The 27,935-nt window shown below is 39.7% G+C and overlaps 1 protein-coding gene and 1 long non-coding RNA gene across 4 annotated transcripts in view; both read left to right on the top strand.

The window, feature by feature from the left end:
• Positions 1-27,935, top strand: part of myot (myotilin) — a 68,888-nt gene that overhangs the window by 12,713 nt on the left and 28,240 nt on the right. For all 3 annotated transcript variants that reach the window (XR_009825944.1, XM_062045406.1, XM_062045407.1), the window contains exons 7-8: positions 453-572; positions 709-916. Coding sequence is in view for 2 of the 3 variants with exons in the window: in XM_062045406.1 (XP_061901390.1) it covers positions 453-572; positions 709-916 (328 nt within the window). In the remaining variant the exon portion in view is untranslated. The remainder of the gene's footprint in view (positions 1-452; positions 573-708; positions 917-27,935) is intronic.
• Positions 12,054-17,417, top strand: LOC133648892 (uncharacterized). Its single transcript, XR_009825945.1, has 3 exons — positions 12,054-12,181; positions 16,656-16,751; positions 17,147-17,417. It is a non-coding gene; the product is annotated as an uncharacterized LOC133648892 (long non-coding RNA).

Raw genomic sequence — 27,935 nt, 5'->3', positions numbered from 1 at the left:
TCTCTTAGGTGTGACTGCCATCTACTGGTCACTTATCATTACACCTTGTACCAAATTAAATTGGTTTGAGGTCAGTAAGCACAACTACAAATAATACATACACCGGGTTATAAGGCGTACTGTCAATTTTTGATTTAATGAATTTTAAGTGCGCCTTATAGTACAAAAAATACGGTAACAAATATGTAAAAATTATATAGAATTTTTGAAAGATTTAGAATGATTATTTTGCATGCTAAAGTCACATTTCAGAAAGCATAACCAGGCAACTAACACTATTTTTCCAGTGTTAAAGGTAGTTTAAATTAATCTTTAAATTGTATTAATTGCATTTGCAATTACATTAATGTGAAGGAAATGTTTATTATTATATCATTTTTATGTTTATATGTTTATGGGAATATTTATGTAAAAAAACAGAGTATGGATGTTGTTTGTACTGCTTTTTGCAGAGGAGCTTTGTACGCTGGTGATAACTGAAGCCTTTCCAGAAGACTCAGGCATATTTAAATGCACGGCTCATAACTCCTCAGGCGCCGTCTCTTGCTCCGCCTTGCTGGAAGTTTACAACGGTGTGTTGTTTTACAGTATCATTCTCAGTGCATCATAAATTGAATACTATCAATGGTCTTGTCATTGTAACACACCCACACGTTCTATGATACAATGAGTGTACTAAGAAACCCCACCTATAAAACCCACTTATAGACCTGGAGGAGCAGCTTGAGGTGGAGGCCATTCGCCAGCAGGAAGCAGAGTGTCTCATGGAGGCAAAGGAAGCAGGAGAGTTTGAGAAAGAGAGTGCACCTCTTCACGCTTGTGACGACTTTCCCACTTTACTGCCCGACTCGATGAATCTTCAGCCGCCTGATCGGCCCAGCAGCTCGTTTGACGACACCTTCACCAGTGCAGCAGGGTGAGTGCTATTAAAACACTGGCAATGTAAACTCAGATGAAGTTAAGTTTACACGATATACAGTGGTTCCTCTGTGCCCTGTCATGTATTCCAAAAGGTGTGATGCAAACTCAATCGTAGGCAAAGTGAAGCAATTTTTCCAATGAAAAAGTACATAAATCCAAATGAATCCGTTGCAGACACCGAATAAAATTAACATATTTCATAGAAAGTAATTATTGTTTGACAAGTACTGTACATTTCCCTCAATTATCACCAGGCCTGGCCCTAACCAATCTGGCGCCCTAGGCAAGATTTTAGGTGGCGCCCCCCCACATCGGCAGTGAAGTGTATATACTCACAAGAAACTGAATAGCTTTGTCTTTGACCTTTTTTTTACTTAAAGAAAGCAAATTAACATATTATATGAGAATGTTATGTTATGATTATCTTTAACCGAATCACAGCAGTGCTCAAATTAAAAAACAGCATTCCCTCTCATGTGATATTGCTTAATTAACATTAATGATGTGCACTTTAACAACTAGGCTTACAACTTTACCTAATATATAAAGGGGTGGAAAAGTGACTATTACCTGCAGGGCAAACATTAGCTAACCAGAAGGCAATAACAATGTAAACAAAAAACATCTGCTTAAAAGATCTAATACAAATGTCCCTGAGGAAAGGTGGGAGTACTGTAATTACCTAACGTTACAATATTATTTTCCATAACAATGCTTAATGCTAAAAAGCCAGGTTACTATCACATTCTGTAACAGACAAATAATTTCATGTAGGCTAACGTCACCTACCTGCTACCTCTGTCTTTTTCTCGTTTCTCCTCTTCTTTTCTCTTTTTTTCTTCCCTGGGCACCTGACAGTTTTGGCCGTTTTGACATCTTGTGTTGACTTTTTTATGTGGTGACGTCCAAAAAGAGTCATGATACGGGAAGGGAGGGGGCGCACCGTGCGGGGGGTGGTGGGGGGGTGGGGGGGGGGGGGGGGGGCGTAATGTTGTAACAAATAATATTTCTATTAAATACGCTTTACTTTGCATTTTAATTAGCGTGGGCTTATTTTTTGTATTTAGAAATAATAGTACCAACTTTTTATTATCTTTTTTTTTTTTTCTCCAACATTTGTGGCACTGGCGTGGCGCCCCCTGATGGACGGCGCCCTTAGCATTTGCCTATACTGCCTATGCCACGGGCCGGCCCTGATTATCACGACCAATTGGTAACCACGATAAACAAAGTTCCGCGAAGTAGGATTCATTAATTATAAATCAAATATTTTTCTAGCTATAACATAAAAAAACTGTCAAAACCATCTCAATACATTTTTTCTACATTATGAGAGCTCTCGAGACATGAAATAATACCCTTTATTCACCTTTAATTTCATTTAATCCAATATAGAAATGCTAATGGAGGCGGAGCCAATCAGTGGCCATGACACTCAACAGCATGCTGTGCTTAGTCTGGTCTCCTCTAGTGACCGATATCACTGTAGTATTGCTAGTTTTAGGCCGTTTAGGCATTTTTATGTTAGAAAATTCTTAATTTAGGGCAAACATTTTGTAATACAGTATGCTTTGGAAAAAGGTAAGTCTTCTGCTCTCACTGTGCATTCATATACACAGCAATGCAAACACTGTGTAAAACTGTAAAGCAATACAAACATACTCTTAGCTGCATGTTTACAAACAAAGTTTAACTCTATATATATCATACATGAGTTTGACAAACATGTAAAGAACTAAACACTAATCAAACAGTGTTAATAAGACTAAAATCTTAAACACATACAATATATAGAGACTTAAACTTACAGATTGTGCTTCCTAATGATGGAGACAGATTGAATTTAGTGCAGCTGTCATCAAATTGGCCAGTTCAATGTTTACAACAATTAACATGACCATTAGATGGTGCTAATAAAGACTATTTACAAGCCAAACTGAAATGTGTCACACTGTCAGTCTAGGTGAATTGACACAAGTATGAGAGGCAGAATACTTCCTCCCCAGCATGTTAGATGTCAATCAAATGAAAACCTATAACATATCAAGAATAAGCCTATGTCGTCACTGAAGTACATGTGGATAAAAGAATTATGACTTCTGAGACAGGTTGTAGGACTGACCTGGCTGTGCCATTCTTAACAATCTTCACTCGCATCTTCCTTACTCTCCCATTGTCGCTTGGAAAGGTAACCATGACTAACAGGCCAGCAGTTTCTCTTAGCCTGATTGTCCCGTAGAAGAACGTCTTTTTTCTGCAGGTTTCATCTTTCGGTTATTCATATGTGGAGTTCTTGCAGATTACTCACATACTCCCGTTTCCAACGCCCCCAGAAGGTGTCACTAGACTGCACTTGTCTCCTTTGGCGTTGAAAAAGGTTGCTGTCATCAAATAGGCCTGGAGGTAAAAGAGACCTTACCTTTTGAGTAAGTAGAGTTGCTGGAGTAAGAATAATTGGTTTCTTTGCATCTGTAGGCACTGAAGTCAAAGGCCTTGCGTTGACAATTGCTATCAATCAACTCAAATTCCTTTATTTAACTAAGTAAAGACTCATTGAGATTACAATCTCTTTTTCAAGAGCGACCTGGCAAAGAGGGCAGCACAAACAAACTTAAAATAATAATTACAACAAGACAGTACAACAGAACAGGTCAAAAATATTTTAAAACGATTAAGTAATAATTCAATTTAAATGCAAGTACATTGCCTAAGAGAACTGGTTTCTCATTCTTTTAAAATGGGCTTAAACTCCCCCAAAGTGATCAATTCTGGCATGACTTCACATGACTATGACTTCAGCCATAAATGTTATGAGCACCTCATGCGTGAGTTTGCCGATGACATGTTTTAGGAGCATTGTATCCAAGATGTGGCGAGTCACCCCATCATACGCTCCCATCTGCCGGCCATGTGAGGCATGCAGAGGGGTCCTATCGGGTTCTTTTGGCTCATAGGACTCCAGAGGCAGCAGACAGGTACCGACAGGCCAATCGGTGTGCGGATTCAGTGGTCGCGGAGGCAAAAACTCGGACATGGGAGGAATTCGGGGAAGCCATGGAAAACAACTTCCAGGCGGCTTCGAAGCGATTCTGGACCACCATCCGCCGCTTCTGGAAGGGGAAGCAGTGCAATGTCAACACCTTGTATGGTGGGGACGGTGTTCTGCTGACATTGACTGCGGATATTGTGGATCGGTGGAGGGAATACTTCGAAGACCTCCTCAATCCTACCAACACGTCTTCCTATGAGGAAGCAGTGCCTGGGTAATCTGTGGTGGGCTCTCCTATTTCTGGGGCTGAGGTTGCAGAGGTAGTTAAAAAGCTCCTCGGTGGCAAGGCCCGGGGGTGGATGAGATCCGCCCGGAGTTCCTTAAGGCTCTGGATGCTGTGGGGCTGTATTGGTTGACAAGACTCTGCAACATTGCGTGGACATCGGGGGCAGTACCTCTGGATTGGCAGACCGGGGTCGTGGTTCCTCTCTTTAAGAAGGGGAACCGGAGGGTGTGTTCCAACTATCGTGGGATCACACTCCTCAGCCGTCCCGGTAAGGTCTATTCAGGTGTACTGGAGAGGAGGCTACGCTGGATAGTCGAACCTCGGATTCAGGAGGAACAGCGTGGTTTCTGGTCTTGGTCGTGGAACTGTGGACTGTGGACTCTTGGCAGGGTCCTTGAGGGTGCATGGGAGTTTGCCCAACCAGTCTACATGTGCTTTGTGGACTTGGAGAAGGAATTCGACCGTGTACCCCGGGAAGTCCTGTGGGGAGTGCTCAGGGAGTATGGGGTAACGGACTGTCTGATTGTGGCTCCCTGTATGATCAGTGTCAGAGCTTGGTCCGCATTGCCGGCAGTAAGTCAGGCCCGTTTCCAGTGAGGGTTGTACGCCGCCAAGGCTGCCCTTTGTCACCGATTCTGTTCATAACTTTAATGGACAGAATTTCTAGGCGCAGTCAGGGCGTTGAGGGTATCTGGTTTGGTGGCTGCAGGATTAGGTCTCTGCTTTTTGCAGATGATGTGGTCCTGATGGCTTCATCTGGCCAAGACCTTCAGCTCTCACTGGATCGGTTCTCAGCCGAGAGTGAAGCGACTGGGATGGGAATCAGCACCTCCAAGTACAAGTCCATGGTTCTCGCCCGGAAAAGGGTGGAGTGCCATCTCCGGGTTGGGGAGGAGATCTTGCCCCAAGTGGAGGAGTTCAAGTACCTCGGAGTCTTGTTCACGAGTGAGGGAAGAGTGGATCGTAAGATCGACAGGCGGATCGATGCGGCGTCTTCAGTAATGTGGACGCTGTATCGATCCGTTGTGGTGAAGAAGGAGCTGAGCCAGAAGGCAAAGCTCTCAATTTACCGGTCGATCTACGTTCCCATCCTCACCTATGGTCGTGAGCTTTGGGTTATGACCGAAAGGACAAGATCACGGGTACAAGCGGCCGGAATGAGCCTCCTCCGCCGGGTGGAGGGGCTCTCCCTTGGAGATAGGGTGAGAGGCTCTGTCATCCGGGAGGAGCTCAAACTAAAGCCGCTGCTCCTCCACATCGAGAGGAGCCAGATGAGGTGGTTCGGGCATCTGGTCAGGATGCCACCCGAACGCCTCCCTAGGGAGGTGTTTCGGGCACGTCCGACCGGTCGGAGACCACAGGGAAGACCCAGGACACGTTGGGAAGACTATCTCTCCCGGCTAGCCTAGGAACGCCTCGGGATCCCCTGGGAGGAGCTGGACGTGGTGGCTGGGGAGAGGGAAGTCTGGCCTTCCCTGCTTAGGCTGCTGCCCCCGCGACCCGACCTCGGATAAGCGGAAGAAAATGGATGGATGGATGGAGGGTTGAACTGCCATGTGGACCTCTGTTCTTTGCAGGTAGGTCTCCACTTTATTGTTTTTCGGCCTTCAGAGCTTATTTGGAGTTCTTACAAGCCTCTACGAAATTGACCTGAACAGTTTCACTGGACCCTTGATTGTGAATATACGTCTAAAGGCATTGATGAAGCAGGAAGTGTCCATTGGCTATAAAACTTCCAAGGTGTGTTGCCCTTGAACTCATGCGCACGAAGATGACTGCCCGATCAGTAAGTATCTGCCATTTTTTTGCTCCTCACTTTTACCCCGTATATTATGACATGTTACACAGACCTGGATTATGCTGCTCACAGCTCCCGTTCCTCCTACTATCCAAAAGCCTTCAGCACTTATCGTGCCTTCTGTGAAGTGCCAATCTTGGTGATGAACCAGCCTGGGAAAGTGTCTGATCCGCAATGTTGCAATATGTTGCCTGCATGGAACCAGAATGGGATGGGCTACGTCAGAAGTATTTTCTGCCTTGGCAAGAAGACCTCCAACTCTGAGGAGCCCATGTGCGCCCATGAAGGGCAAAGTTTGCTGAGAAGACTTTGCTTGGGAACGGACTTTCCAGCCGAAACGCATTTAATCTTTTCGTCGTAGACATTCTTTAGCACATCAAGGAAGCCTTTCACCTTGGCTTGGTCGAGTTGGGCTTTGGTAGGTTTATTGCAGACATGGCAGCCACTGCAAATATTGTCCTCAGACGCTTGTGTGAGGGAGTGGGCAATGTGGGACAGCCGTGCCACAGCTCGTAAGAGATGTCCAACTTGAGAAACACTCAAAGTGTGTACTCCCAAGCATGTTGACAGACATTTTGGTGGCAGACACGTTCACACCTCCACATCCCTTCCATTCAAATACTTTAATTTAGCTGTCTTCACCGTGCACAGCTGTCATCAAAATGGCCAATTCAAAGTTTATAACTTTATTTGTCCACTGGAGACAATTAACATGACCATGAGATCAGTGGCGTGCGGTGAGGTTAATGTCTGGTGAGGCACTGCATCATCACAGTCAGATTTACAAACATATGAACCCTAAATAGTATCTTATTCACCATGTGATTGGCAGCAGTTAACGGGTTATGTTTAAAAGCTCATACCAGCATTCTTTACACAACTGTAGCACACAAAAAAGCACATTTAATTAAAAAAACATTATTATGGTCTTACTTTTCTTGCTGGACATCCACACAGCCAGCCTTTGCGTGTGTACCACGCCGTTTGAAAAGAACGGGTCTTCTGTCCCGAAGTCAAAAGCAAACCTTTTAGCTCCGGCGTTGGTCTACCTTTAATTATTACCTCCTGCTTCGATTGAAAGTCCAGTTTAGAAAACTGTTTTATTTTACATATGTAATCCTCCATGTTTTTAATAAAAGTCCAGGCATGAGGAAATAAACAATCGCTGCACTAATAGACTTGCAAACTTTTTTTTTTTTTTTTTTTCTTCTGTGGCGAGGAATTATCTCTGGGATCACTACCGCCCTCTACCACCAGGAGGCCAGATTACTGCGAGCCTCAGACAGTATGTTTTTTGCAGCAGTTTTATGAATGCTCCACACAAGAAATACGTTACACACATACAGTTTTTGACAAAATACACTGTACATTATATACCTCAGCTAACTAAACTATGCCATAGTTTAGTTAGCTGATATAATTCATATAGCAATACAGTCTCACTGCACAGCAGCTCAGCAGTTAGCCGAGTCATTGTGCACAATCCATGTTGAGGCACAAATCAGTGACGTGCCTCAACTGGCTGCTGATCACCGCACCGTCTCTTCTCAGTATTTGAACGGCAAATGTGAAAATAAAAATAAAAATAATCTAAAACTGGTGAAGTTAAATGGAAAATAACTTTAGTATAATCACTGGATACTACGGAGCCCCTAAAGGGACATGGGAATTTTTTTTTTTTTAGACATGTATCTCGTGGCCACGAGAAAGTATCTCGTGGCCACGAGAAACTTTCTCGTGGCCACGAGAAACTTTTTATTAAAAAAAAAAAAAAAAAAAAAAAAAAAAAAATTTTTTTTTTTTTTTTTTTTATATATGCATATATATATATATATATATATATATGCATATATATATATATGCATATATATATATATATATGCATATATATATATATGCATATATATATATATATATGCATATATATATATATGCATATATATATATATATGCATATATATATATGCATATACATACATACACATATATATATATTATATATACACATATAAATTATGTGGGTAGATATTTGTTCTAAAAAGGGTATTTCAACAAGTAAACAGTACAGTAGGTAGTTGATGTTGATATATGTAATGCACATAAGGGTATTCTAGTCAGATGCGCGTGTGTAAATATGCGATGTGTAAATATCAAAATATTACGTACGTCGTATCACTTTTTGTCAGGCAATATTACATTTAATGACAATTTGACATAAATGAATACATCCAAACACGTTGTACATATTTATTATTTGCAGGAAGAAATAACAGTTACAATTGTGTGTGTATCTTCCAAGCAAGAAAGAAGTTTGATCACATCAACATCGAACTAACTGACACACTCCGCTTCGCTGCAGGTCCGCAAGCCACGCCCACCCCCCACAGCCACAGAAGAGGAAAACTGTCCTTTCCCGGGCATGATAAAGTCTTAAATAATGTCAAACACGTAGCGTTACAATAACCAGGAAGATAAAGTGTTTGTCTCACACCTACTAATCAAGCATTCACATTTTGCCACAACACACATGGGGGAAAGTCCTATCTGGAAATACAGCCATATTAACTCCTAAACTGCCATTTTAACACACACTAAACCATCAGCACGCATACAATGCTTTCTCGTGGCCACGAGAAACTTTCTCGTGGCCACGAGAAAGTTTCTCGTGGCCACGAGAAAGTTTCTCGTGGCCACGAGATACTTTCTCGTGGCCACGAGATACTTTCTCGTGGCCACGAGATACATGTCTAAAAAAAAAAAATTCCCATGTCCCTTTAGGGGCTCCGTAAATATGCGATGTGTAAATATGAAAATATTACGTACGTCGTATCACTTTTTGTCAGGCAATATTACATTTAATGACAATTTTACATAAATGAATACATCCAAACACGTTGTACATATTTATTATTTGCAGGAAGAAATAACAGTTACAATTGTGTGTGTATCTTCCAAGCAAGAAAGAAGTTTGATGACATCAACATGGGACTAACTGACACTCCGCTTCGCTGCAGGTCCGCAAGCCACGCCCACCCCCCACAGCCACAGAAGAGGAAAACTGTCCTTTCCCGGGCATGATAAAGTCTTAAATAATGTCAAACACGTAGCGTTACAATAACCAGGAAGATAAAGTGTTTGTCTCACACCTACTAATCAAGCATTCACATTTTGCCACAACACACATCGGGGAAAGTCCTATCTGGAAATACAGCCATATTAACTCCTAAACTGCCATTTTAACACACACTAAACCATCAGCACGCATCCCATGCTTTCTCGTGGCCACGAGAAAGTTTGTCGTGGCCACGAGAAAGTTTGTCGTGGCCACGAGAAAGTTTGTCGTGGCCACGAGAAAGTATCTCGTGGCCACGAGAAAGTTTCTCGTGGCCACGAGAAACTTTTTATAAAAAAAAAAAAAAAAAAAAAAAAAATTAATATTTTTTTTTTTTTTTTTTTTTTTAAAAAAAAAAAAAAAAAAAATTAATATATTTTTTTTTTTTTTTTTTTTTTATAAAAAGTTTCTCGTGGCCACGAGAAACTTTCTCGTGGCCACGAGATACTTTCTCGTGGCCACGAGATACTTTCTCGTGGCCACGAGATACATGTCTAAAAAAAAAAAAATTCCCATGTCCCTTTAGGGGCTCCGTAGATTATGAGGTGGATAATTAAATAATTTAAAAAAATAATTAAATCACTTTTACCTCTATTACAGACTCTTGTTGGCAGGGACATATCTAGTTATTATTTATTTATTAGGGAGTCCGACGCAAACTTAGTTTTTGGTGCCCTCCACAAAACAAAAACATGATGATTTTCCATTTTATGACAAACTACCATGCAAGTTACGCAATGAGTATAACTGATTGTAACGCTGAATATTAGTTAATGTCCTGGGTTCTATCCTGGGCTCTGGATTTTTATGTGTGTGGAGTTTGCATGTTCTCCCCGTGACCGCGTGGGTTCCCTCCTGGTACTCCGTCTTCCTCCCACCTCCAAAGACATCCACCTGGGGATAGGTTAATTGGCACCACTAAATTAGCCCTAATGAATGAATGTGAGTGTGAACGTTGTCTGTCTATCAGTGTTGACCCTACAATGAGGTGGCGACTTGTCCAGGGTGTATCCCGCCTTCCGGCCGTGTGCAGCTGAGATAGGCTCCAGCACCCGCCGAGACTCCGAAAGGGACAAGCGGTATAAAATGGATGGATTGATGGATTTAATATAGTGTAAGCCATTTTCTGGAGATTGTATTTTGTTAGCCCAGTTGGACCGAATGTGACATGGAGCGCTATTATTGTGAAGGTCCAAAGTGTGTGACTTGTGAGAAAAAGAGAGTTCTTGAGAGTGTTCGTGTCTGAACAAGACAAGAATATACTTTAAAAAAGGGCCTCTCAAGTTCCTACTTGCCGAGCTTAAACTATATCTTACCAGACCCTCAGTTTATGGTATATAAAGTTATAGTATAATAGATTACCATTTGGAGCGCTTTAGTACTGAAATGTGTTAGTTTCCACTTGCATCCTGCACAGACAAAACCTCTTGTGTTGATCACATACAATACCAATACAAAAGGTTGATAGTTTTAATTAAAACAAGTTTTCTCGCCTTCTGCTCTTGTCTTCTCCACTTGTGTAACTGCTTAAAGTTTTTAAATCTCTCATAACTGTGCCAACAGGCTTTTTTTGGTCTGTATTCCAGAATCAAGTATGCACATGTGCAGCTTGGAATAGTCCATTGTGTTAAATGGAAGGGGACACTTGCAACTTTATTTGGCCCCATGGTGGATTATTTTTATACTTGATAAAAAAAAGCACAAACTGAGTCTCTTAGCTTGGTAATTAAATAACATCAGTCAGTTTCACTGCAGATGACATGCACAATGTTTATTCATTCATATTGATTTAGGTTTGTTGAAAAAGTTAATTTGAATGAACTTATTGAATTAAATTACTCCTGAATCTCACTAATTTGCACAAAAATTAGCAAAACAACCAACCGCCTGAAATATGAAATTTAAATAAAAGAATGCAAAGATAGGATTTGGGTGTTTCAGCCTAGATTAATATTGGTTATTACTGTATAAAGTGCTGGTCAGGGCATCAGAAAGGGAGGTGTGGCATCTCGAGAAAAATAAATTAAACTATTTCCATATCTGCTCAGCCAACATCAGTTGTGTCAAAGGAAATATCAACCAATTGTTGTGTCTTACAACAAGGAACTGATGTAATGTCCAGAAGGGAGTCAGACTTAATATACTTACCGAGAGAATTATACTTTAAAATTACTGTATGTGATTATAAGAGCCAAAGTGATTGCTTACCACTAAATTGTCCACTAAGCTTTAGATCGAAATACACCTATCTACTTTATAAAGTATACTGTATATAGGCAAATTCATCCAAACAGTGAATGTATCAATAACAAGAATAGTTTTAGTGTCAGTGGCAGCTCGACAAACCTGGATGTGACACACACAGACGTTCTACCTGGTCAAATGGTGGAGGGCAGGGCATCGAAATGAAAACAATAAAAAAAAATTTGGGGCTGTAAATAAAATTTTGAAATGAGCATATCCTGGCTGAACTACCGTTATCTGTTATAAAGGTCTTTGAAAAGAACATGATTTATTAATTCCTTTTAACATATCAGGGCCATTTAATAATGACTTGACATGAAATTATCACATATGGCACCTTTAAAAAATAAAAAATGCTTTATCGCCTACAAACTGAACACTGTTTGGGTTGTAGTTACCCTATAACTCCACCGAAGGTCGCTGTTTCCCCAGATTGCACCTGTCTCACAGACCTATTACCTTGTTTATCACTAATACATGTGTTATCCTCTATTACGTAATAACACAGACTGATGTGTTGGCCAATAACTCAAGTCAAAGGTTTGTAGCAAGGTTTAGTTGAAAACGACATATTTGTTCCAATGACGTCCGTGCTGTATCGTGTGTTGGAAAGTGCAGCCAGGATGTGACCACAAGGGGGGGCTGTCGCTCACAAAGTGAGGAGAAAAGGACCAATCAGTGCGTAGCTTCTTCTACAGGCTCGGTTCTCGTCCTCAGTGTGCTGCTGCTTGTGTCACCTGCGTGTCCTCCTCCCTCCAGGCTAACTTATTCTACTTTCTTCTCTAAAAAAAACAGATTTAAACGCAAAGTTGAAAAGAGGCGTTGTCCAAGGTAAGAAGTATTCTTTTACGCGTGTACATACAGCCTTTTTCGTTCTTCTAGGAACGTTCCGCTCTTTCAATTTTTATCACGTTAACGTATTTCAACCCATTTTAAATACGTTTGTAGTCTAATAACCAAAATTAACAACGTTTTAAGGAAGTGTAAATTGTTTTAAGTCGTGGGTTGTCATCTGGCTGGGGAGCACAATAAAGTTTAAAAATGGACACACACATAAAGTAAATAACTTAATTCACTGGTGTCCAAAGTGTGGTCTGAGGGCCATTTTTGGCCTTTTTAAGTGGGCACATGCTTCAAAATACAATTAAACAAGAATACTACCACATAAAACAAGATTGAAAACTAAAATGTTCATATTGTTGACATTACCACTAATAATAATGCATTTTGTAAATTGTTAAGCTTGAACTTGGACAGTAATTGAATCAGTGCTCATTACCACATTTTGGATGTCAGGGTCATTTAAGATCAGGGGTGGCCAACGTGTGTCACACAGCTCATTTGTTTATTTTGGCATATTTTAAAAAAATGTTTAAATACAATTAAACAAAACTATGAACAACAGCAATATTAGTAGTATGCTTTCTCACTAATAGCAATGTTAAGTTTGCAGAGTAAACCTGTTGGATGCCATTTTGTTTGTGGTGCACAGCTCATTTTTAATGTGTACATTATAAAAGATTAAAATCAGCTTTTTTAAAACAATTCTACAGATATGAAATAATACTATTGATAATGATACACTTTGTCACCTGTAAAACAAAGCTTAAGAAAATGTCAAATATGTGCCCAGCATCCTTTGACAAAGTTTGGACACTGACTTAATCGGAATGGACGTCATGTGTATTCACTGAAATGGTGAACTTCTCATACATTAGGCTCTTCTTGACTCTAATATTTTGAATAATCTTGTACTCCCTGATCTAATCGGGGGGTCTACTTGTAAAATCGCCATACATATCTTTATTGTGCTGTGTGCAAAACTGCATGCCAGACGACTCATATTGTAGCCAAGTGGTGTCTTAGAATAAGTTATGAGCTCATCTGAGGCGGGTGTTATGTCTCTGCATGCATACTTGTTTCTCTTTGGCCAACTATTCAAACATGTTTTTCTTCAACATATTGATATTTATGGTATTGTTGGTATGTGTTGTGGAAACAGTGTTTCAAATGTCTGAACAGCAGTGTTATTGTCATTACCCCCCATCTTTATCTCACCACAAATTATTTGGCTTTCTCCTGAGGACGATGTATCCTATCTATATTAGTGTCTTATGAGACATAATCTCATCTGTAATGTGAAGTGCAGACATGGCGACTTTGTCCTTCACAGCCCTCGGTGTGGTTCAACAGTTGTTCATATCCGTTGGCAACAGTCTGGCTTTTAAGGTCATGTTGAGGTTCTCCGTTTATGGATTTTCCGATTTGAGTTATTTTCAAAGAAGTGGATGCTTGTGAAGGTTTTGTTTTTTTATGAATAAAGAAAAAACGTGCATTTATAAAAAATAAGTGATTCAATGATGCTGACTGCTATCCTTTACATATGCTTGAATATTATTGACATACACAGAGCGGTATAGCTCGGTTGGTAGAGTGGCCGTGCCAGCAACTTCAGGGTTCCAGGTTCGATCCCCCCTTCCGCCATCCTAGTCACTGCCGTTGTGTCCTTGGGCAAGACACTTTACCCTGCTCCCAGTGCCACCCACACTGGTTTAAATGTAACTTAGATATTGGGTTTCACTATGTAAAAGTGCTTTGAGTCACTAGAGAAAAGCGCTATATAAATATAATTCACTTCACTTCACTTCACATACGAGTACAGGAATGTAGTGGCAGAGTTGAAGGTGACATGATCTAGTAGCTTTGCTTCTATTTTGGAGGTCATGATGACAGAGGATGCCAGAACACAGTGAGCAAATGTATTGTTTACTTTGTTTGTCAAGGACTAAAAGGATAGTATGTGCTTACCCACGCCACGCAAACTTATGTTAGAATGCATGCGTGGTGTGTGTGCGTGCGTGCGCACCTGCCAGCTGATGTCCGAATTCCTTGACGGATATAGCTTTGCCCACTTAATCTCCTTCTCCCTCTCTGTCTGCACTGATCCAAGGCCTCATCTACACATCAAGTTTGGAATTTGGATTGTTAGTTCCTGGGAAATTATTGTTCAAGTCTAAAAGTAACCAATGTGGTACTATTACTTCCCTCATATTTTTTTTCAGGCTGTCAGAAGTGCACTTTTTTGGAATTTTGTCCATCGTCCGCAATCCTTTTGTGAGACAAGGACGCACGTTTTTTCGTTTTCCGTGCATTTTAAATAGTGGAACAATGCCAGTACGAGGCGGCTAGCAATGCAGGTAACGGGAATTCATCTATTGCACCTTTAAAGCCCTTAAAAAACTCAAAACAATTTTGCGTGTGTGTATATGTATATTATATGTATATTATATATATTATAAATAATATTAACAGGGACATTAATGCTAACATATAATACCTTCAGTATTTTGGTCATTTTAAGTATTACTATTACTTTAACTTCTTTCCATGGTGCATTTCACAGATCATTCCAACGAGCGCCACTTATGTCAACAACAACAATATAGAGAGTGTGTTTTGTGTTTGCTACCACTAGTCATGGCAGAGTTTGTGAGAGCCTTGGAACGTAATTGTGTAGCACTATTGCTAAACGTTTCATGCACAATATAAGAACACAAAACCGTTACAATGCTCGTTCTCATTGGGATGCCGATGCATGCGATGGTTGTATCTTTCAGCACCTTAAATTGGTAAATTCAGCATGATACTCACTCTTCAGATAAAAAATGCTGGGAGCAATTGTGCAATTTGCTGAGTCTTTCTTGCAATATTGTTGTATTTTATGACGCTGATAGCCAAGGTGAGAGCAATTATCCACTGCTTAATTTGATCCGGATTTTTAGCGTAGTCTGGGTTTTCGATGTTGCCCCAACCTTCTACTATCCAGGCTTGAAGCATGATTTATAATCTAGCATTGACTTTTGCTAACTGAAAGATGATACTACAGCAGCACCAGAAGCTTAGTTAGGTAGAATATCACTTGCTAGTGGCCATAGCCTGAGCAAGGCAATGCCAATGTGACACGACACCAGAAAAGCAGTTATTCGGTGTTAGCCTTTACAATAATAGCTTTAGCTTCGTTAATAAAGGTCACAACATGTAAATGGAGTACTATTGGCGATTTTTTGATGTTTTTAAAGCAATGCATAGGCAGAATAAATTAATCCCATTATATGCATTGTTACCCGCCTCATACTAGCAGTTTTTGAAATATTTAGAACAGTGATTCTCAAACTTGTACGCTAGCGGGCGCCATCTAGTGGTACGCCAAATAATCACTTAATTAAATATCAAAACACAGTGTTACTGTTCTGTGTGTAATGCTACGGTGGCCAAAAATATTAAATCACCTTGTTAAATAAAACCTCTGCCTTGTTTTTAATGAATATTTAGACCTACTATGATACTGTATTTTAATGTTGGTCATTATTATGGTGCTTCAAGAGGGAAGTGTCTTCTGAAGTGGTACTTGTCAAAAAAAAGTTTGAGAACCACTATGTAGAACATACATAAAAGGGAAATACTGTACATGTGTACTCTTGTCTCATAAGGATTGTGGAGGATGGGGAAGAACTCCAAAAACAATGCAGTTTTCCTTTTAACTCATGTGATTAATCACAGAAAAATTATAATAATCCTATACATGACACGATTTGTTTTGTCTGCATATGCTCATTAACTGTAACTGTCAAAACTTACCTGGAAGGCGGTGCGGGTTGTTTACGATCAGTGATCAGGTCAATAAATACGTCAATGCAAAGTGAGGAGAGTCTAACTGACGTTCTTGCGTGCAATTTTTGCTTCAAAATACACCCCGACGGAACTTAAGATAAAACTGTTACAAACTTTCGAGGAAATTAATACGTGCATTCAGTTAAAAACATTTTAAAACTGTCAAACATTCCAGGGCTCGAATTTAACCACGGCAACCGTAGCAACTGCCGTGACCGCCCTTTTCATTTGCTGTAATGCCCTAAAAAAATTACCAACTTTTACGGCAAGAACATGCCGTGACCGCCCTTGACTTTTTACTTGTTAATGAACATGGGATGTAACGGTAAACAATATAATGATAAACTGCGGTAAAATCCCGGATGGTTAGTAATACAGTTTAATTCTTTAATTATCGAAAAAACGTCATTTATTAATGCATTCTAAGCGACAATGCTAACTTCCTGAAAACGCACCAGCAGCCGTGCCTCCGAAGATGGCGCATGCGCACCAGCGCTGTTTGAAAAGGTGGAAAACAACACACGGGCCTTGCTCGTGAGCTGTTGCCCTCCTAGTAAACAGACAACATGTGAAGATTGGACGTATTTTGGATTGGTAAAGAATGCTGAAGGTAAATAATTGAGCCCATCACCAGAAAATGCAGGAAAAAAGTCCCTGCGAAGGGAGGCAACACTTCAACATGTTGAGCCAACTCCGGGACCAGCAGTCACAACTGCACGTCGAGTACAAGGTATGTCAACTTGTAGATGAATGCATGATGGAAAGTGTTTGAAAATGAACTTGTCATCGTTGGTTTGTCAAACGTTCTATTAGTTACACTTATGTGTTACATTAAGTTACTTGTTTTTGGGCGCTATCGGTGAGCGTGAGGAGTGTGTGCACACGATGCAATATTTACTTCTGTTTATGTGTTTTGTGCTGTTAATGACCGCTGCTACTTTACGTTACTTTTAAAACTTAGTGTTAAAAACAAATCCTTGTAGAAACACTCTGTCTTTGTTTTTACAACCAGCATTAGGGTTTGTGTGTCACTGTGTTTGTGTCAGTCAGATGATTATTATAATAATTAGAATCTAATAAAAATAATACATTTGCTTTTCCCTTATCTACACAGTTGGCATGCAGCAGGCAAGTTGGATGCCACAGCTACAGTACATCATCTACCAACATCACACACACAATACCTGATGTCTTCCAAAAGCAGCTGCTTATGCTCCTTTGTGAAAAATGGAAAAAGACCTCACTGCAAGATTGCAGGTGTTCTCTGATATGTGTAAGACTAGACCTCTCATATATCATTATTATTGTATACTAAGACAAAAAGTACAGTTACATCTCATGGCCATCATGTGTTACCTTCCACATGTTTACATGTATATGTATTTGTTATTTAGTTTCTGCCATATTACTCAGTTAATAATGCTTATGTTGCTTTCATATGCACATTTAATTTATACTTAAGGTACATGTAACAGTTATCTACAAAAATGTTTCTTCTACAAAGTATATCATTTTGAATGTGTTATTTGTTTTTTAAATAAAACTTGGTTGAAAGATTTCAGTATAAGTACTTCTTGTAAACATGATGTAAACAATAATGGAATGAAAATTGCATGGTGTTTTCTGTATTTGTTTATGCACAACTTTACTAAAGTTTACTACAAGTTAGGTCATACACTATATGATACGGTCTATTTCAATTTATTGACATTTGATTATTTATATACCATATACTTCTGTGTGAGTGTGTGTGTGTGTGTGTGTGTGCGCACACACACACACACATATATATATATATATATATATATATATATATATATATATATATATATATATATATATATATATAGCCCTCCTTGCCTTTACCTTAAAAAGTTAAAATTCGAGGCCTGACATTCTGACAATTGCATTAGTAAATAATCAATATACCTCATCACGCAAGTAGAACACTGTAAAAAGAGAATAAAACTATCAATAAAGCATCATTGTTAGCATAACAACTTTGCAGGCATGTTGTGGTATAATTGTTGAATCACTGCTTTTCAAAAAAGTGTTGATTCACCATAAAATATGTTCACTTTCACTAAATAATAGTCAAATCAGATGACTCAAAATACTATTTACTATTACTACATTTTTACAATGTTATTCTTATGTGTGCAGTAAAACACTCTCTCCTTTGTTCAACTTTGCTCTCATACAGTACATAGTTCCCAACAAGCTGTCATTCATTCAAGTTAGCAAGGAGAGGATCTAGCTTCTCTGCACCCCTGAAGAGCATATAGGCAGTATAAAAAAATTAATGGATGGATTGAAATGGATGGTGTCGAAGTGTGAGTATTGCAAATGGGCTCCCTCAGTTAGTATTGTCTTTTGTAGTTCTAAACAGTCACTTCTGATTGTGAAACCTAATACTTTGTAGGTCTTGATATGTTTATTTAAAGGGAAACTGCACTTTTATTTGGAATTCTGCCTATCGTTCACGATCATTATGAGAGGCAAGAAGACCGTTGTAGCTTTCAAAGCCCTCTAAAACAACTTAAAAACACTCCTTTTACATGTTATATACACACTGCAAGTCTATATATAATGTAGTAACAAACACGGTCATAACAATATATAATATGAACAATATTTACGGTATTTTGATCATTTTAATCAATGCCGGGACTGATTTTTTCAGCACATTAATTTTCCTTTTCCATAGCTTCGCACTTCTGACTTCTTCTAATCATGGCAGATTCGGTAACAAACAACAAAGACGCCTATTTTCGGAAAAAATTAGGATTCAAAGCCATATCTTTTTGAAGATGAATTTACTGAGGATGAACTACTGCTTATAGAAGCCAACACACAGGAAAAGTGAGACGTTGGAGCAGACGGAAGCCGAAAGAGTGAGGTGAAAGTGACTTGAAACTGCATAATGTGGAATTTAAAGCCATGCTATTTCGACATAAATGGATTGCTTACCCAAATGGAGTAGGTCTGGGCCAATAGTTAATAATTAAATTAATCAAATAATAAATGAAAATGGTCGTTGACGATATTGTCATTAATAAATTGACACATCCATGTGTTTTTTTCTTCGTCTTTCGCTTTCAAACAGTACAAGAAGGTTCACTGTGCATCACTCTCAGCACCTGATATAGCTGAATGGGATGGATGCAGTGAATTTTCTTCAGTCATCCACAATCTTTGTCTTGGTGGGCAGAGGCGGTACAGATAACTTAACTTAAATACTACACAGGGTGCACATGCAGAGCCTTGCTAGTCGCAACTTGATGGCGAAAAAAAGCATCGGAAGGTAACAAAAATTAGGAGGTAAAAAAGTTGATTGCAAAGCCAAATGTCCTTTTGGGAATTCATTGGCTCATTGTGAGTACAATGAGTCCATCAACTCGGACAAACAAGCCAATATGCCTAATTTGTTAGAAAGTGACAGCAACAAAAACAAATACCACCCAAACCAATTTTTGCAACTCAAGATGTTCAATATTTGAGGTTGAGAGTAAATGTTATTTTATTTATTTATTTAGAGTAATTAAACATTCTTGACCTTCCAGTTATAATAGTTTAAAAAACTGAGGTATCAAAGATGTTTTCATTTGAAAGGATTACTTGCATTATTATCATATATTATGATTACATAAGTGCTTGATTTAATCTCGAAATAATGCTGACAATGATATTGTTTATCTATAATTTGTTGGACAATATATATGTTGTACATGTTATACGATGCCAGAGCGTTGAATCATAAGGTCTGTTAATTTGGGATTGAGCCTACACACAGTTTTGGATGCCTCTGAATGCTGTGTTTTGTAGTGGTTTTTTTTGTTTGTTTGTTTTGTTTTACCTGAGGGCTATTTGTGACATGACAGATTGACACATACTCATGTGGTTATCCTCGTACATGCTATGTCGGCCATGGCGGCCTCCTCCCCCTTTGCTGAACTGACTTGACTGAGACTGGTGCCTTTTCCGGTATCATTTCTTCTCGGCAAATGAAGCCTGCTCTTTCTATAAAATATATACTTCCGTGTTTTTGTCCACAACATTTTGCAGATTATTTTCAACTACTTGGCATGTGCACAATAACACAGACGTGCAACATAAATGCTGATAAAAGCAGATTCTTCTATAGAGCTCTGTATTGATCAGAGAGTGGGCAGGGTGATCTAATGTTGTGACCGGGGAATCTACACTGAACAAAAATATAAATGCAACACTTTTTGCTCCCACTTTTTTATGAGTTGAACTCCAATATCTAAAGTTTACTATATACACAAAAGACCTATTCCGCTCAAATATTGTTCATAAATCTGTCTAAATCTGCGTTAGTGAGCACTTTGCCAAGATAATGAATCCCACCTCACAGGTTTGGCATATCACGATGCTGATTAAACAGCATGATTATTGCACAGGTAAGCCTTAGGCTGCCCACAATAAAAGGCCACTCTGCAATGTGCAGTTTTAACACACAGCACAATGCTACAGATGTCGCAAGCTTTGAGGGAGCGTGCAGTTGCAGGAATGTCTCCAGAGCTGTTGCCCGTGAATTCAATGTTCATTTCTCTACCGTAAGCCATCTCCAAAGGCCTTTCAGAGAATTTGGCAGTGCATCCAACCGGTCTCACAACCGCAGACCACATGTAACCACACCAGCCCAGGACCTCCGCATCCAGCAAGTGCACCTCCATGATCGTGTGAGACCAGCCACCCGGACAGCTGCTGCAACAATTGGTTTGCATAACCAAATAATTTCTGCACACACTGAGAAACCGTCTCAGGAAAGTTCATCTGCATCCTCATCAGGGTCTTGACCTGACTGCAGTTTTGTCGTAACCGAAAGAGCGGTTTGCTGATGTCAACATTGTAAACAGAGTGGCCCATGGTGGAGGTGGGGTCATGGTATGGTCCTGGCGTATGTTATGGACAACGAACGCAAGTGCATATTTTATTCATGGTATTTTGAATGCACAGAGATTCCGTGACGAGATCCTGAGGCCAATTGTTGTGCCATTCACCCGAAACCATCACCTCATTTTGCAGCATGATAATGCACAGCCCCATGTTGCAAGGATCTGTACACAATTCCTAGAAGCTAAAAACAACCCAGTTCTTGCATGGCCAGCGCACTCGCCAGACATTTTATTTACAATGTTTGGGATGCTGTAGATCGGTGTATACGACAGTGTGTTCCCGTTCCTGCGAATATCCAGCAACTTCGCACAGCCATTGAAGAGTGGACCAACATGCCACAGGCCACAATCAACAACCTGATCATCTTAATGCGAAGATGTGTTCCACTGTGTTAGGCAAATGGTGGTTACACCAGATACTGACTGCTTTTCTGCTTTTTTTTATTGCACACCTGTGCAATAATCATGCTGTTTAATCAACATCTTGCTATGCCACACCTGTGAGGTGGGGTGGATTATTTTGGCAAATAAGTGCTCACTTACACAGATTTAGACAGATTTGTGAACAATATTTGAGAGGAAAAACAAAAGTGTTCAGTTTATATTTTTGTTAAGTATACTGTATAAATTACTGTTTAAGGTTTTTTTCGACTGTATCTAGAAAAAAGTAGTGACGTCTTCAATATATATGTATATTTAACAGTGGACACTTTCAAAAGATACATTCATTTTGATTTAGTTTCCATCTAAGAGAACACCTGCTCACAAACCATTTACAGACTCGAGGGGTTATACATTTGACTGTGGAGATACATTTACTCCAAAAAGTATCCAATACATAGCTAGACCACAAGGAAGTGCTCTAAATGTAAATGACAAACATTATAGGTCCCCTTAATTTTACAAACAAGTCAGCCGTCTGAGTGCTTTTAGATAGGGCAGGGGTAATTAGCACATGCTGCTCTTTGAGAAGAGCAATATGTGCTTTCATATCAAGAGTATCCACAAATCTCCGATAAAACAAGACACACGGAGGTGATGCTGGGTAACTGTTGAAATAAAAACTGCAAACTACTATTCCTCAGGCTGTATGATATGCGCATCAGGGACATTTGAACAATTAAAATCCCACCTGTGTGCGCAATAACACTGATGGCTATAAAAGCATAGGCAAAGTGGTGCAAAAAAGCACATTAAAACTGGCTGCTTTTGCAGTATTAGAAGATATTGTTAATAGTGCACTGCAAAGACAGCGCATGTTTTATGAGACTGAGAGGAGTTATTGACAAACAATGTCACCTGGCTCAGGAGCCGCTCCAGGTTCCCTGGAGCTCTCCTCCTGGAACTGTGCGCAGAGCTGAGGCTGCTTGTTGCTTGCCTGTGCCCACACAGGTGCTGAACACACTGGGGTTCCTCGCAACCTAGGACTTCCAGATGGAGCTGGCCCACCGATTGGGACTGCCAGTCGACCTTGAGGCGCGCAATGCCAGCCGTGTGGGACGAAATTTTCGGCATGTTAGCTAGGTATATTAATTTACCAAACAAGGCAGCGGAACGGGCCAACATAAAAGCAGAATTTGCAGCGATAGCCGGTTTTCCTAATGTCATAGAAGCTATTGACTGCACACACATTTCTTTAAACGCACCATCACATGACGAAAATGTAACGGGAAACTTTTTTCATTTTGATCAATGTACAGATCATATGTGATGCGCAAATGCAATTAACCAACATTGTAGAGATGTGGCCTGGTCTGAAACATGATTCTTTACATTTAAGTAAGAGCATGGTTGGGAAAAGACTGCAAGCCGTCATTGTACGTGATGGTTGGCTTCCTGTAGGCAACCATTTATTGATGTAATTGTCCTAATACTCATTTGCGTGATGCACATTATGTGCCACTCAATTTGTATATCCCGTCTTTACAGCATCATAACAAGTCAGTGGTTAATGTTAGTGAAATGCTGTTTTTTTTTGGTTAAACTACATCTTAGAGGGGTCAAATACATTTTTTTTTTCTACATTTAAAACACTTCCTTGTGTATTATATAACATGTAATGATTGTTCTTTGTTGAAAATGTGGGCTAGATTTTGTTCTACAGAACTATTTTCAAGCCACTTTTTGGCTCCCTCTGAAAACTAGGCCTGGGCCGATTACAAATTTTGCTTGACCTACAAATTATTGCCGATAAATGATATTATTGCCATTATTTTTATGAGACCCAATCAACCATTGATGTAATGATAATGCATAATAATACATGCATATCCTTTCAAATGCAACGTGTATTTCATTTGTATTTTAACATTTTAATTGGAAATTAAATTATTATAATTATAATTATTGCCCTTGAATAAAAATTACAAACAAAAGCAATACAAAATCTTAAGGAGGGGATGGATGGACTTAAATGTATAACCATAAAAATAAATAAAATGGTTAAAGTATTGAAAAAACAAAGTTGCACTTCAATATTGAACATGTAGGTTGAGTTGTACATTACTTAACTGACAATAAAGTTAGGACCTTCTTAAACAAAAGTGCAAAGTAACAATATAAAAATACTACAGTTTAAAAAGATGTATTAACCGGTCGTATGCAAAACAAAATTAAGATTCAGAGTAGGGCTGGGTGATATGGCCTTTTTTTAATATCTCGATATTTTTAGGCCATATCGCGATACACGATATATATCTCGATATGTTGCCTTAGCCTTGAATGAACACTTGATGCATATAATCACAGCAGTATGATGTGTCTACATTAAAACATTCTTCTTCATACTTCATTAATATACACTACCGTTCAAAAGTTTGGGGTCACATTGAAATGTCCTTATTTTTGAAGGAAAAGCAATGTACTTTTCAATGAAGATAACTTTAAACTAGTCTTAACTTTAAAGAAATACACTCTATACATTGCTAATGTGGTAAATGACTATTCTAGCTGCAAATGTCTGGTTTTTGGTGCAATATCTACATAGGTGTATAGAGGCCCATTTCCAGCAACTATCACTCCAGTGTTCTAATGGTACAATGTGTTTGCTCTTTGGCTCAGAAGGCTAATTGATGATTAGAAAACCCTTGTGCAATCATGTTCACACATCTGAAAACAGTTTAGCTCGTTACAGAAGCTACAAAACTGACCTTTGAGCAGATTGAGTTTCTGGAGCATCACATTTGTGGGGTCAATTAAACGCTCAAAATGGCCAGGAAAAGAGAACTTTCATCTGAAACTCGACAATCTATTCTTGTTCTTAGAAATGAAGGCTATTCCACAAAATTGTTTGGGTGACCCCAAACTTTTGAACGGTAGTGTATGCTCAGTTTAACTTTCATGCAGAGAGGGAAATCACAACTAAGTCAATTGACCAACACTGTATTTATTAAACAGTTATTAAGCAGTGGCACAAACATTCATGTCATTCCAAAACAGAACGTGCAAGATTGTCAGACATTTTAAAACAAGCTATTAGTGCACTTTTGTGCATGATGTCCTCAAGATGACAAATCAAAACAACACTACTTTTTGTACAGAACGCCACTACAATAGTTTAAAACAAATAAAGTGCACTTCTGTGCATGATGTCACAAGATATTTCAATAACTGTGAAATAAAAATGAGCTGCATAATAAATAGGAAATCAAATTGTGTACGTCCTTCGCTATGTGGTAGGTTCCGGCGGATGTTATCTCCTTCTGTTGTGGACTATTTTTTTTATACGGTGTTGATGTGGAAATGGTTGCCTCGGCATTTTGTTGGTGTGGCACCGAACGGAGATGTGGACTGCGGAGTTTCAAGCACTCCTTATTCTCTAGCGGGTGACTTTTCAAATGATGCTACATATTAGCAGTAATGCTACTTTTTGTAGCAACGTTTGCACCCCACACTTGACAAATTACGGTTGTCTGTTCAACATATTCCTACTTGAAGCCAAACCACCGCCAGACGGTGGACCCCGTGCTGTTTTTCTTAGGAATTAATTCTTCCTTCATTTGTTACCAGATTTGCACCTTCTTTCTCTCGTATTACCACTCGCACCACAGCTAACTTTAGCCATGCTGCTACCTCTCTGCTCCGCGAGGGTGTATACGTATGTGACGTATGTAAGAAGGTGCGCTTGTTTAAGTCTCTGTGAGAAGGAGAGACGAGAAAGAGTGAGAAGAGCCTGTAGTGTAATGCCTGCAGCTAAAAGCAACTGCGTGATAACTAGGGCTGCAACTAACGATTAATTTGATAATCGATTAATCTGTCGATTACTTCGATTAATCGATTAATAATCGGATAAAAGAGACAAACTCCATTTCTATGCTTTCCAGTATTTTATTGAAAAAAAAACAGCATACTGGCACCATACTTATTTTGATTGTTTCTCAGCTGTTTGTACATGTTGCAGTTTATAAATAAAGTTTTATAAAAAATAAAAAAAATAAAACAATTGCCTCTGCGCATGCGCATAGCATAGATCCAACAAATCGATGACTACATTAATCGCCAACTATTTTTATAATCGATTTTAATCGATTTAATCGATTAGTTGTTGCAGCCCTAGTGAGAACGTATACTCGAATATCACGATATAGTCATTTACTATATCGTACAGAGACAAACCCGCGATATATCGAGCATATCGATATATCGCCCAGTCCTAATTCAGAGTGAGAAACACCGACATGACAACAAAACAGCACTTTTAAAAATTTTTACTTTTTTAAAAGTATTAAATGCCAGCAAGTTTTGGTGATGTATTTAACCACACTTTCTGTGCGCGCACATAATTTTTTGCACTGTTTTGTTCACACTGACCTCACCTGGCTTCTTCACCAAACGCAAATTATTTCGAAGCGAGTTTGGACTGTCGAGCGGTTGTGTTCCAAGTGTGCGTTATTGTAGTCGCGCACATTTGGCAAACTGGCTTATCTGTGTTGATAGGCTCAACTTGTTCCAATGGTTTGAACTGAAATATTCCCACTTTGGTGCGCTGCCATTTGGTTCTTTGATAATTTGTCCCTGTTGGCTGCTAACATGGACAAATGAAAACTATTTATCATTTGTGCTAACTATTTGCACTGTGTGATGCAAACAGGCCAGTCGAGTCACTGAACAAAGAGTCAAAGATGCTTAATGAGGACAAGATAATTCACCCCCTTTTCATTCCATTAAGGTACAAACGCGTGTAGCCGCTAAAAGCGACAAAAGTGACAAAAATCGTGAATGCTCTTGAAGCATGCACATTTATTACGCTGAAAAACTTACCAATTTTAATTTATTTTCAGTTATTTGACTTGGCGAATATCGGCTCAGGCCTTCTGGAAACAAGCTGGTTTTTGAGAGGCAGAGTTGTAAATGAACCCCACTTCACGATGACTGAACCTTCGTCCTCGCCCCGGCAGCCATGTTTTGTAGTTTTAGAGATAAGCTTCCCGCAAGGTACAGAAATGTTTTTCATCAAAATTTTGAACAAACTAAATTATAATCAATCCCACCTCACAGGTGTGGCATATCAAGATGCTGATTAAACAGCATGATTATTGCACAGGTGTGCCTTAGGCTGCCAAAGATAAAATACCACGCTGAAATGTGCAGTTTTATTACACAGCACAATGCCACAGATGTCGCAAGTTTTGAGGGAGCGTGCAGTTGCCATGCTGACTGCAGGAATGTCCACCAGAGTTGTTGCCCGTGAATTGAATGTTCATTTCTCTACCATAAGCCATCTTTAAGGCGTTTCAGAGAATTTGGCTGTACATCTAAACGTCCTCACAACCGCAGACCATGTGTAACCACACCAGCCTGGGACCTCCATGATCAAATGAGGCAAGTCACCCGGACAGCTGCTGCAACAATTGGTTTGCATAACCAAATGATTTCTGCACAGACTAAGAAACCGTCACAGGGAAGCTCAGCTGCATGCTCGTCGTCCTCATCGGGGTCGCGACTTGACTGCAGTTTGTCGTCGTAACCGACTTGAGAAGACAAATACTCATATTCGATGGCGTCTGGCACGTTGGAGAGGTGTTCTCTTTTCACGGATGAATCTCGGTTTTCACTGTTTAGGGCAGTTGGCATACAGCATGTGAGAGCGGATTGCTGATGTCAACGTTGTGAATCGAATGGCCCATGGTGGCGGTGGTTTTCACAGTTTAGGGCAGTTGGCATACAGCGTGTGTGGCGTCATGTGAGAGCGGATTGCTGATGTCAACGTTGTGAATCGAATGGCCCATGGTGGCGGTGGGGTTATATTATGGGCAGGCGTATGTTATGGACATGAACACAAGTGGCATTTTGAATGCACAGAGATATCATGGCTAGATCCTGTGCCATTCACCCGAGACCATCACTTCATGTTGCAGCATAACAATGCACGGCCCCACGTTGCAAGGATCTGTACACAATTCCTGGAAGCTGAAAACATCCCAGTTCTTGCATGGCCGGCATACTCACCAGGCATGTCACTCATTGAGCATGTTTGGGATGCTGTGGATCGGCGTATGTGACAGTGTGTCTCAGTTCCTGCCAATATCCAGCAACATTGCACAGCCAGTGAAGAGTGGACCAACATTCCACAGGCCACAATCAACAACCTGATCAACTCTATGCGAAGGAAATGTGTTGCTCTGCGTAAAGGTAAATGGTGGTTACACCAGATACTGACTGCTTTTCTGATGCCCCCAGACATCCAGTAAGGCCTTTTATTGTGGGCAGACTAAGGCGCACCTGTGCAATAATCATGCTGTTTAATCAGCATCTTCATATGCCACATCTGAGGTGGTATGGATTATCTTGGCAAAGAAAAAGTGCTCACAAATGCAGATTTGGGCAGGTTTGTCAGCAATATTTGAGAGGAATAGGTCTTACATCTTAAAGTTCAACCCATGAGAAATGGGAGCAAAAACAAAAGTGTTGCGCTTATATTTTTGTTCAGTATATTTTACTAAATTTTGGAACATAAAAATGCTTGCTAAAATAATACTTTTGTAAAATGTGTG

This window comes from Entelurus aequoreus, linkage group LG04, assembly GCF_033978785.1.
Source record: "Entelurus aequoreus isolate RoL-2023_Sb linkage group LG04, RoL_Eaeq_v1.1, whole genome shotgun sequence".
NCBI lineage: Eukaryota > Metazoa > Chordata > Actinopteri > Syngnathiformes > Syngnathidae > Entelurus > Entelurus aequoreus.
The sequence above is the reverse complement of the archived record's forward strand: the minus strand, read 5'-3'. Positions and strand labels throughout refer to the sequence as shown.